The 11,679-nt window shown below is 41.6% G+C and overlaps 2 protein-coding genes across 4 annotated transcripts; both read right to left on the bottom strand.

Moving 5' to 3' along the window:
- Positions 1-528: 528 nt before the first annotated feature.
- KBTBD3 (kelch repeat and BTB domain containing 3) lies at positions 529-11,415 on the bottom strand. 3 transcript variants are annotated; one of them, XM_079973800.1, is made up of 3 exons: positions 11,171-11,415; positions 7,206-7,453; positions 529-5,751 (listed from the first exon to the last, which is right to left on the bottom strand). In XM_079973800.1, the coding sequence occupies exons 2-3, from the start codon at positions 7,427-7,429 to the stop codon at positions 4,146-4,148; spliced, it is 1,830 nt and encodes a 609-aa protein (XP_079829926.1). In that variant the 5' UTR covers positions 7,430-7,453; positions 11,171-11,415; the 3' UTR covers positions 529-4,145. The 3 variants fall into 3 exon arrangements, with proteins under 3 accessions (XP_079829926.1, XP_079829925.1, XP_079829927.1); XM_079973799.1 differs by lacking the exon at positions 11,171-11,415 and adding an exon at positions 8,354-8,485; XM_079973801.1 differs by lacking the exon at positions 11,171-11,415 and adding an exon at positions 7,956-8,325.
- Positions 8,376-10,184, bottom strand: LOC307213944 (tigger transposable element-derived protein 1-like; the record flags this gene model as incomplete). Its single annotated transcript, XM_079972179.1, has 1 exon — positions 8,376-10,184. One exon carries the CDS (start codon positions 10,182-10,184, stop codon positions 8,376-8,378), a length of 1,809 nt encoding a protein of 602 aa, XP_079828305.1.
- Positions 11,416-11,679: the final 264 nt, after the last annotated feature.

Here is an 11,679-nt window from a genome sequence, read left to right on the forward strand (position 1 = left end):
CTTAAAGACCAACTAAGTTAGTTATTGGTATGAGCTTTCGTGTGCATGCACACTTCTTCAGATACCAGGTATCTTCAGGTATCTGAAGAAGTGTGCATGCACACGAAAGCTCATACCAATAACTAACTTAGTTGGTCTTTAAGGTGCTACTGGAAGGAATTTTTTTATTTTGTTTTGACTAGGGTTTTAATGTAGATCTTTCACACTCCATTTGGGGCTAAGAAGTGGGAATGCCATCAGGCAACATTTCTATGACTTCCAAAGCTTATATTATTCTTTTGAACATTGATCATAACTATTTCTCACCTTTGATTTTTACACCCAAATCCCAAATACATTTTCTTGAAAGTTTTGATTACAACTGAACTTACTTTCAGGTAAGTGTTAAACCAAGAGCTTAATCATTTATTCAGAAGGAAATCTCTGCAGCATTCATTCTTCATTGTAAGGAAAGTGCTAAATGAAGGTATATGGAGGTGGTTCTTCATTGTGAGATAGAGCAGAAGCTTAACATACTACAGTAGTTCAACTGCTCAGTGTTTTTATTATGCAGATTAATGAACATTCCAGCACTCACACAGGTACAGGCATATTTCTGTCACTTCAAGTGGCTTGTAGCACAGTTACAAATACTTTAAAGATTTTTTCCTTCTGCATATCAACGGCTAACCAGGGATGTCACTTCCATATGTCACTTCCATAAGGGATTTTGGGGATAATTACAGTCAAATGCCCAAGAACACTCCTGTGTCAAAATAAAGCCTTCCCCCACACCTTCCTGCCTCAAAATGGCAGGTGCCCAGTATCCCCCAGAGCAAGGAAGTTAAAGAACCCCAGTGACACCTGTGGGGCCATTTCCTCTGGCAAAAATTGAAGGCAGCTGTGATTCAGATGATCCAGTAGGAAGCTCCAAGAGGAGGAGCAGAATCCAATGTGGCAGCAGGAAATTGCAGGAAGTTCAACAATTTTGCTCTGGACCCTAGAAACACCCTCACCCAACCTCAAAAACTGGGTGGAGTAAAAGTACCTCAGATGTAGAAGACTCAGAGCAGCAGCAGAAAGAGGTAGCAACTAGTACTCTGGGAGCAGGGAGGAGTGCTTAGCAACACGTAGTGCTCAACTCTCAGGTGTGGTGGCCATTCTCTACCACTGATGAGTAGTGTTCAAGGAGGAGCAACAGGCACCTTTGCAGCAGGTGAGCTAGCAGGAAGGGACTGATCCTCAGCCTTCGTCTTCAGGGTGATAATAGATGTCCCAAATTGAGGGGGTGGGCTGACGGGGACCCCTCACTTCAGGTGCCATGAGGGAGAAGGATAACAGTCCCACCTCCTCCAAGGACTGTAGATGGGGAGCTGGAATTTGTGCCCGATGCAATAATTTTTTGTGTGACAGCTCTCCAAATCACTGAGCCCTGGGTCTGCGAAGGGACTAAATATTTTTCCCCCGGGTGTGGGGAATAGATTACAATTGCTAGGGTGCTTTGAGGAAAGCTATAATAATAGAACATGATTTAAATCACTTTGTGTAGATGTGCCCTTTCCCATACTATGTGCTACAGCAAAATCTCTTACTTTGAATGTCAGTTATTTAGCAATCATCATTTTTTCTGCCTTATCTAACCCTTTTCCTCAGGGTAATACCAAAGTTTCCGTTAACATTTTTACAGCAAGGAGAACTAGATTGACTGTTCTGATTCCAATACCTTTAGAGGTAGACTTGGTCATAGGTGCCGTCTCTCACTGAAGATTGCTCCAATGGACTTGGCAGAGGAGTGTAAAAGTGAAAATAAAAAACACAATGTATAAAAACAATGCACTGCATTTTGACACTGACATTTGTGATACAGTAATTGCAAAATAATATCTATTGAACTAGTGACCACTTAGCAATAGTTCAATCAATTAACTGACCACAGGAAGAAATTACATATATTAAATGTTCATTAGCTCATGCCATATTTTACCTTTACTGATAATACAATACCAGAATAATAGAACTGTTTTGGTGTGGTTACATTTTTAGTGCAAATAAATTCATATACGTTGGCATGCAACTCCTTTCTACATTATAATGTAGGCTGGGATCCGAAGAACTGCAACACTTGTTTCTCATGTCCAGCATACCCTAGTGACTGTGTTTCTTGAACAATACATCTCCCCGTGGCATACAGCAAATTACTTTTGAAACTTGAGTGAAGGGGACTTTCTAAAGCTGTTTGATATGTCATGAAGATCTTGATCTTCAAAGGTTGCAGGGAAGTAAAAATTCCACTAGACTTGCCCAAGTTCTTGGGCATGTCTAAAATACCTCTTTGGATCCCAGCCACTATCAGGTAAGACTACTAGATAATACGTACTCCTTAAAAGTGCATTTGTACAATTAATATTTTGGCCTCTAGTTTGTGTTTTGTGGTCTAGTTTTTGCAAGATGTTAAGCAAACATCTTACAAAATGTTTACTCAGGAGTTAAACCCCACTGAGCATGCATAGAAATGCAGCCTTAGAAAACTAGCTATATCCTTCTCTTATATCTAATGTATTGTAAGTACATGAGATGGATGACAGAAGTAGGTATGTGCAACTGGCATGCCCTTAATCAACTTTATACAGATCATCAATCCAGTTACAATTTAAGGAAGAATGAGGAAATGCAAAATTAGGATCCAAACAGTCATGAAAGATACTGCCTCAAAAATACAAGCTGTGCAGTATAATCCTTAGCAGGTTCACTCTGGAGTAAATCTCACTGAATTCAAATGTACCTACTCCCAAGTAAATTTACACAGGCAATGAAACTTAATTTTAAATAAATATAAATTTTGGCCACCTTCCCCAATCTGGTGTCTTCCAGAGATTTTGGGATCCAAACTTCCATCATCCCTAGTCAGCATGGGCAATGATCAGGGATGATGTGAGCTGTAGTCCCAAAAGATATGGAGGCATTCAAGTTGGGGAAATACAATTACACTGATCTATTATAACCCCTCTATGATTTTACACCAGACTGATGAGATATAACCCGATGCAATAAGCACAAGTAAAACATTCCTATATTGTTTTGGACAAAGGAAATAAAAACTTTACTGCACACTTGCTACCACAAGCATAAGCATAAAGGCACTTCCTTGGGCTGTGTCTGTTACCTATGGCTATCATAAAGAGAAAAGCACAGCCAACAGCATTGAAATGACAGACCAACTTAGGACCTATTAGTAACATCAACAAGCTACACCACTTGAGATACTGAATACTCAACTGAATCCACTACTGTCTTTGCTTAAGCCATTTTAGTCTATCAGTGAGTGCAGTTCTTTGCCTACTCAAAAGTAAGTCCTATGAGTTCAATGAACATACTCCCAGGTGAACAGAGTATTGCAGCCCAAGTTAATAAAAGTTGTTTGTGAAAATTATTGTGTGCAATGTTCCTATCAAAATAGTTGACATTTTATTTAATATCTAATAGAGAAAAATGCTAAATTAAGCTTTAAAAAATCCAGAATTGAGTAACTTACAGCAAGCCTACACATTTTTACTCAGAAGCCCACCCCACTGAGTTCAATGGGGTGTGCTTCCTGGTAAACAGTTAAGCCAACATCCAGAAAGCAACTAAATTCAGCCTATTTTACTTTACTACATATTATGGAAAACTTCAACTTTTAACTCCATTTTTTTCTACTGGCAAAACTATGATTGATCCTGGTTACTCTTACTTTGGGCCTAAAAGTGCATTAATCTGAAAACTTGGGCCAGGATGTAAACTGCTACCTAGGCTCAATGTAATTTTTGATATTTTTTTCTTTGACCAGTTGACCCCAAATCATACCATAAATTGCTTTTCAACATATTGTAGGGTTGACTGGGGGAAAGGGGAAAAAAACCCTCACATCATCTACATTACTCTTTAGTTCACAAAGCTTCTGGTTCTAGTTGTGGTCAATCCCTTTTTTTTGGGGGGGGGGTTGCTACTGAAATTTAAAAAGAGGTGTTTGAATATATTCAAACAATCAAGCCCTGCTCCTTATTAAAATAAAAAGTGGCTGCAAACCATGTTAGCAGATTGGGCCTCTAATATATGGGGCTTTTTGGCAAATGAAAAGCAAACAGAACCATAAAACTTGTGCAGCTTCTTATAACTGATATACTGGACTACACTGCTATTGCAAACAACCATGGGTCCCTATATTTATTAAACTTAATCACCTGACAATAGAACTCAGTTAGGGCTCTTGGCATGGGTGAAACCTCCTCCCATTCAGACCTACTGCTATGGTAGACTTGTACTTCATCAGTGATTTCATCAGGAGCATAATCTCCACCGAGGATGTAAATTTTATCTTCTATTCCAACTGCTCCTGCATTAAAACCAGCACATTCAAAAGACCCTTCCCCTTTCCAGACATATGTCTCTGGGCAAAAACTATAAACCTTGTAGGTGGAAAGGTCACAGATGTACAATGTGCAGTTCACTGGAACAGCTTTGATTAAGGTGGCATGAAAGAACTGCCCAAATTCTGCTACCAGCTCAGACCACTGATCAGTTGCGGCATTATATTTAAAGAAACAATCAAGAGATGGGTTAAAGGCATCAGTAATTTCTACTTCAGAACCAAGCACATAAATTATATTCTGACATGCACTTGCTTCTGGATAATAGATACCTCTTGGTAAGGGACTCACAGATTTCCATTCCCCAGAGAGAGGACTGTATGCCTCCACATCTAAAAGACTTTTGATATCCTTAGATGCCCTTGTCTTCCCCCCTATTACAAACAGTTGATTTAGGGTCACAACAGATGCATGCATTGTCCTTGGCTTCTTCATGGCTGATACCGATGAGAAGCTGTCCTTCACCGGACAATAACACCAAGTTTGGTCAGTGGCGTCATGATACGTTTCGGCAATATGAAGTCTAATTGTCCGGAAACAGTTCCCTACACATCCGCCAGTTATAAACAGCTTTTCACCATAACTAGATAAACTTGATCCTGGCAGATCTGTTATGTGCGTGTGCATCAGTTCTTTCCATTGATCGGTTTTAATATTGTAACAAAACGTATGTCGATGTACTCCGTCTTCCTCAGTTTTGTGAACAAGTATGTACTGTTCTGTTGTTGAAGGGCGAGCGTCTGGAAACAAACCGCTAAAAGTTTGCACACTTTTAATTGCCTCATTGATTATTACTAAGCAACCAGCGCTTTCAAGTAGTTGTTCTTCAGAGTGCAATACTTCCTGCAGTGTCTTCTCCGATAACTGATGTAACCTTATTTTTTTCATCAAGTGGGGAAGATGCTTCTGTCTTGTTTCTAAGTTATGTTTCGTCCACCAAAGGGCAGCTTTTAACACAGATTCCTCATCTGGGACATTGAGCTCATCTGCTTCTATACATTTTAGCAGTATCTCGAAATTCATTTCCAGAAAATCATTTGACTGGAGCAGCAAGGAAAAATGGCGCTGGGCATATTTGAGGGTATGGTCAAACAACTGAGTGGACCCATAACTTTCGGAAATGGATAATAGCTGCAAACAGTTGACAAGATCAATGTTCTTAATTAGAAAGTCACTGCAAGCTTTTGAAAGAGTGGAAACTTGAAGAAAGGATGAAAGCTGAAATAACATTTCTACGTTATCGTTTGTTATCTCTGTTCTTCCAGTGTAGGCATAATCAAGAAATGCCTTCACTGCCTTGGGTGATAAATTACTAATAGTAACACTCCCATCATCTCTTTCTTTCATGTTAACTTCAAACATGGCCCTGCAGTTAAAATACAGAAGATGAACACACAATAAATCATCACTGATATCTGTTCCATCTGAATATAATGTAGAACCAAAACCACACAGCTTAAGGTGAAGGGAATTATTTTCAATAAACATCTTTTGGACATTTTAGGTAAATTATTTGTAGAGTGAATAAATGCAAAACTAATGCAGTATAAAGCACATTTAAGAAGAAGCAGGGTTTTTCTATGAGGTTTTCATTACTTTTAAATAGTTCGGCATGATAAATTCAGGCATCATTCCAATCAAGGTATGATGAGTGTATATCTTAAAACACAAATTAGATCAGTTCATAGAATAGGATCCAAACTACAGGCTTACCTAAGGCAAGTCCACTGGAATTTTGGGATTTGGTTTATTTCTTTTAACAGCTACATCCACTCTCAGATTCAGATTGCTTAGAATCTTTAAATTCTTAAAAGCTCAGAGTGAGTAAAAGAGCATGATGTATTGCCACAGGATTTCTGCTTCTGTACATCCACTTAGCCAATGTGGAGCCCACCTGATGCTGTTGGGCTATAACTTCCATCACCCCTGACCAAGAAGCCAATGAGAGTTGCAGTTCCAACAACATAAGGTGGGCACAAACCAAGGTTCAATGGAAATGCAGCTCACCCTCCTGGAAGATAAGGGATACCCATGTTAACAGTGTTCTTGTTTTCATAGATAGCTTGTAATTTCTATTATACCCAAAGTCTGGAATGTATTATGGATGTATCTAGACCCGTTTTTGTTTCTGCTTCGATATCTTGTACCAGGTTTCTGTGATTGTTCTGTTTTATGCTTGATTTTGTATTTTAATAAAATTAAAATTATTTGTATGTCTTCTCTGAGATCTTCAATACTAGACACTGTCAAACAGAGGATATGAGCCAAGCAATTTGATTTGAAATGCTATACTGTGTTGCATCATAGAGTATCCAAACAACAACAAAAATACTCATTGAGAAACAGTTATTAAATATTCCTACAGATAAATAATTTTATTATCGATTAATGTTATCAATACACCCAGCAAAGGTGGTTTGCATATAGAAGCAGTATCTGTAGGTGCATGCCCTTCTGCATTGTGTTGAATTGGCTGTGTATAGCATTTAAGGCAGATGGTAATGCACATCTCCACCTGAAACCTACATATGAAGTTGTACACAGTGAATGGGTTGAAGTCATGCTATCTAACAAAAACAAATGATTTTAAAATCATTTCATAGCCATTTCATAGCTGACTGGATCTACTAATCTACTTTTGAAGGTCAACATAGGATGAGAATTACTTCTATGTTTTGAGTAGGGGGGTTGTGAATTGAATAGAAGAATGAATTAACTACATCACATATGTAACAGTGATATATATATATATCTCCATGTTTATAGTCATATATATCTATATCTATATCTATGCACACAAGAACTACATCATAGGCTTACCTGAAAAAGTCACTACATGCTGCCAATACGCAACGGTGACATGGGATCACTTCATCTTTCACAAGTATTTTGAAGTCAAAAAAGTTGTTTTGATCTCTGAAGCTTTGCAGTACATTTAAGATTTGTTGGCCATGGCCTTCAGCCACCAAGGAGCTGGCTTTCTGCTCACGAGATGAAATTCCATTGCAAGTTGGGGTGCTAATGAAATCATATTGGTTGTCCATGGTTTCTGCACTCTATTCTTATTGCTGAAGGAGATAATATAAAAGTTAGACACATACAACAAAATTACTGACCAAAAATGACTTCATAGGTATGGTATGCTAGGTGTGGTGATCCAAGGAATCTTTATCCATATTGGGAAAGGTGTATAAATATTTAAAATAATAAAAATAGCTAGAAATGCCATCCAAATAATACATCACAGGTCGGAATCAAATCAGTAACTTGCCTCCGGGTATACTTTCAAAGCAAGTGATGAAGAAATCCATGCACAGAATGATGCTTGTATGCTGGTTTGCAGTGAATATATTTCACTGTAACCACCATGAGTTCCTAAGGCTTAAATGTTTTAAGTGACTTTGTTACTAAAAAAATAAAAATAATCTGGGGTATAAACTGTAACTATTACTGCATTGCTTTATTTGTTTTTTTGAGGGAAAACAAGGTCCCAAAGAATTATATCCAAACCTTGCTATATAAACAACTGATTCATATATTCGAACAGCGAGAGTTTGCCCACTTTCTTACTTGTTTGTGTTTTGCTGGTCAATGGTAGCCATTTTGGGCAGAAACCATGGGGGTAAAGAGAGAGATCGGACAAATCAGTTTTTCCTCTTTGGCTTTTGCTGATTGGCTGCAGCAGTTTCAGGCAAAAAAGCATGGAGGGAGAAAACCTGGATTAGAAATGTTCCCACAGGAAATGAAGGATATAATCTGCTCACTATGCAAACTTGTCACTCTGAGTAAAGGTTGAATACCATCCTAACAAATGTATTATGATACAAGCTTTCATGGAATATACAGTATGATCACATCTTACACGGGGTTGCATTCTGGGGATAGAATGTAAAGCCAGAATACCATATGGTCAATACAACCCTTTAAAAACCAGGTAAATGGCCCATAAAAAGCACACCAGCATTTACCTGTGCACAATGACCGTGTTGCTTAGTCTTCCTCATCCTCTTCAGGGCTTGAGGTTGCTCCAGGAGATGATGGGCCAGGCCTGAGCAACAGATTGCGAGTTGCAGGCAAAGTGGTTGGCTCTGTTTCAGCTTCAGAAGTTGATTGTGTGGGCTCACTTGCTACCGCTGCGTTTTTTGTGAGAAACATGGTGCTTGGCAACTGTCGCTGTTGTCTCTTGAGCTGTTCAAACATTTCTCGATACAGTCTCAAACTGTCTGTGATACCCTGTGTGATTTTGAGGCTTCGTTCCATAGAGGGATCAAACTTAGCGATCAAATCATTCAGGTGTTTTGCTGTTTGGAAGACTTGAGCAAACTTATGCAGATTCCAACTTGCTGGCTCATCCTGTTCATCCTCCTCTTCATCTTCTGTACTTGATCTTAGCAGTTCCTCCAGCTCTTCATTAGTTAACGTTCCTCCATGGCCATCAATTAACGCTTCAACTTCTTCCTCAGTGAGGTCAACAAAGCCATCACCACCCATTTGTCTGGCCATCTGGACAATATGTTCCACTTCATTGTCAATGGTTGGGAAACCCTTAAAATCATCCACACATTCTTTCCACAACTTGCGCCAGCATGCATTCACCGATTCGGGCTTGATTGCATCTACTGCTTGCTTAATGTGAGTGATGCAACTGGCCATGTTAAAGGACTTCCAGCACTCAATGACATCAAAGTTGGGATCAGTATCCATAGCGTTACGTATCCATGAGAAGGTTAGCCTTGTGTAAGTTGCCCTGAAGCACCGAATCACACCTTGGTCGAGAGGTTGGATGATGGAGGCCGTGTTGGGCGGGAGAAAGACAACTTCAACATCATTATGTGCAAAGCAGAGTGCCTCGGGGTGACCAGGAGCATTGTCCACAATCAGCAACACCTTAAAGTTCAGTTGTTTCTCTTCAAGGTACCGCTTAACTTCCGGAACAAAGCAATTGTGGAACCAATCTTGAAACGTTGCTGCAGTTACCCAAGCCTTTCTATTGGGTTGCCAAAACACAGGCAGGAGATTTTTGTTCTTGCCTTTCAGGGCACGGGGGACAGCAGACCTGTACAGCAAGCCTGGCTTTATTAAGTGCCCACCTGCACTGCCACAGAGCAACACAGTCACACGGTCGTTAGCTGCTTTGAAGCCAGGGGCTTGTTTTTCTGATTTGGAGATGTACGTCCGCTCAGGCATTTTTTTCCAGAACAGCCCCGTCTCAACAGCATTAAAAACTTGCTCAGGAAGGTATCCCTTTTCGTCTAACAGTTCCTTTAATTGCTTGGGGTAGGCTTTTGCTGCCTCTTTGTCTGCAGATGCAGACACTTCACCAGTTGTGTGCACATTTTTCGGTTTGAAGCGCTTCCTAAAACTAGTAAGCCAACCGTGACTGGCTTTGAATTCCTTCACAGGCTGGCCATCCTCGGCAGAAGGTTTGAAGAGTGCATAGAGGCTGAGAGCCTTTTGCCGTAACATCACGCCATCAGTAGGCATGCGTTTGCGGTTCATGTCTTCAAGCCACAAGTTTAATGCCTTCTCAGTCTTTGCTAAAGCCTCGTCGTCCACCTGGCTTGTCACCTGAGCAGTTATTGGAGCACTTGCTGCCACAATGTCATGGATTTCTCTCTCTCGAACCTGGATGGCATGGACGCTCGATTCGCTGTAGCCATATTTGCGTGCCACACTAGAGACTGACATGCCATCTCTCAAGCAGTCCAGCGCCGCTACTTTTTCTTGCCGTGTTGGAAGCAAACGTTGTTTCTTGTGTTGCACGCCAGCAGAGGGCCCTGGCTTGCGTTTGGGGGCCATGTTTTCTTAATCACCAAGGCTACTCTCAATCGCCAACTGCACCTCCACACGTTCTCCAACGCTGCTGGCACTGACTCCACCTCATCACCCTTTCCTAAGCTGTACAATGATGGGTGGGATGTCGATGAGGTCCCCACCCCCCCGCCCGTCACGCACACAAATTTGGAAATTGCCTATGTTAAATGTGCATAAGCAACTCACTTCATCAGACACATAAAGTACTGTCCTCATTTACAGATGCATGTATATGTACCGGATCGGTCGTGGGTGGGTGCGATTGTAAAAGTTGCAGAAAGTCACTTAGGCCAAAAGGAAGTGCAGCAAATTAATTAACAGTGGTAAAGCAGAGCATGCTTGACGACATCTTGGCATCGGTAAGCCACTTAGGAGCAAAGGAAGCTGCAGGCTGCTGGTACATCTAGCTTGCTAGAACAAGCAACAGCTCTCCAGGGTTTCAGCCAGAGGACATTCCAAGCCCTACCTGGAGATGCTGTGGACTGAACCCACGACCTTCCGAATGCAAAGCAGAAAATCTGTCACTGAGCTATAGTCTTTCCTCTTCCACATATGGGGGGGGGGAGTCCACTATCACTGAAACTCTCTGCTGCTTTTCCTGCAAAAGGCCAACAAAACTGCCCTTCGGGAAACAGCAGCACTTATTCCTAGCATCATTCAGCTTGAATATCATCGCCTTACTGTCTATAGAAGCCTTCGCAGCTGGGAGGAACGCCTGGGAACTAAGGGCACACGCTACGTAACAGCTTCAGTGGCTGTTCTGCGCATGCCCCACGCGCATGCTCATCACCAGAGACGCCAATCTAAAACACGGCCCGTTCTATAGCGCTTTCCCTTTTACCTCAGACAACCCAGTTCAAGCTGCCAGGCTGGCGAGTTTAACACCCCTCGTTAGGAACGCGCCGCCTATAACCCAGCGGAGGTCTTCCATTCTGTGGTTTCCCCCTCGGTGCGCGCCGCTAACCACCCACCTGCATCCAACGCAGCCACTCGGAGACCATCCGCTACGGCCTACATCTGCAAAAGCCGACGCTGTCCTCCCATTGGCTCTTCCTGCTGCCCATCGATCGCGTCTTGTGTTGTGAGTGGCGCAAGTCCGTGTCGCTAAGAAAGCGCAAAAGCCCGCCTCCTCGTAACTGCCGGTGCCGCCGACGTTGTCAAGAGCGGGGACCGCCCCTCGCTCCCAAGAGCCATGAGCTCGATGAAAACAAAGAGACGCTTCAGGTTATCAATTGAAAGTGAGCGTCGGGGAGGGGGGGAAGCAATATAAATAATATAGGACAGGGTTCTATATGGAAATTCAGATTCTCCCCCCGCTTCGCCCCGTATTCTATGCAATGCTGTTGCCTCGCATGTGGCTGCTGTAAAGCAGAACTCAGAATGAGCACCGCGCGCAACCTCCTTTTTTTCTTGTTATACCTCTATGTACTCTCCGGAGGGAGCTGGTGATTGGTCTGCCGTATTTTGCATTTGGCTCCCG

Source organism: Podarcis cretensis (genome assembly GCF_951804945.1).
Source record: "Podarcis cretensis genome assembly, chromosome: 4".
NCBI classification, from domain to species: Eukaryota; Metazoa; Chordata; class Lepidosauria; order Squamata; family Lacertidae; genus Podarcis; species Podarcis cretensis.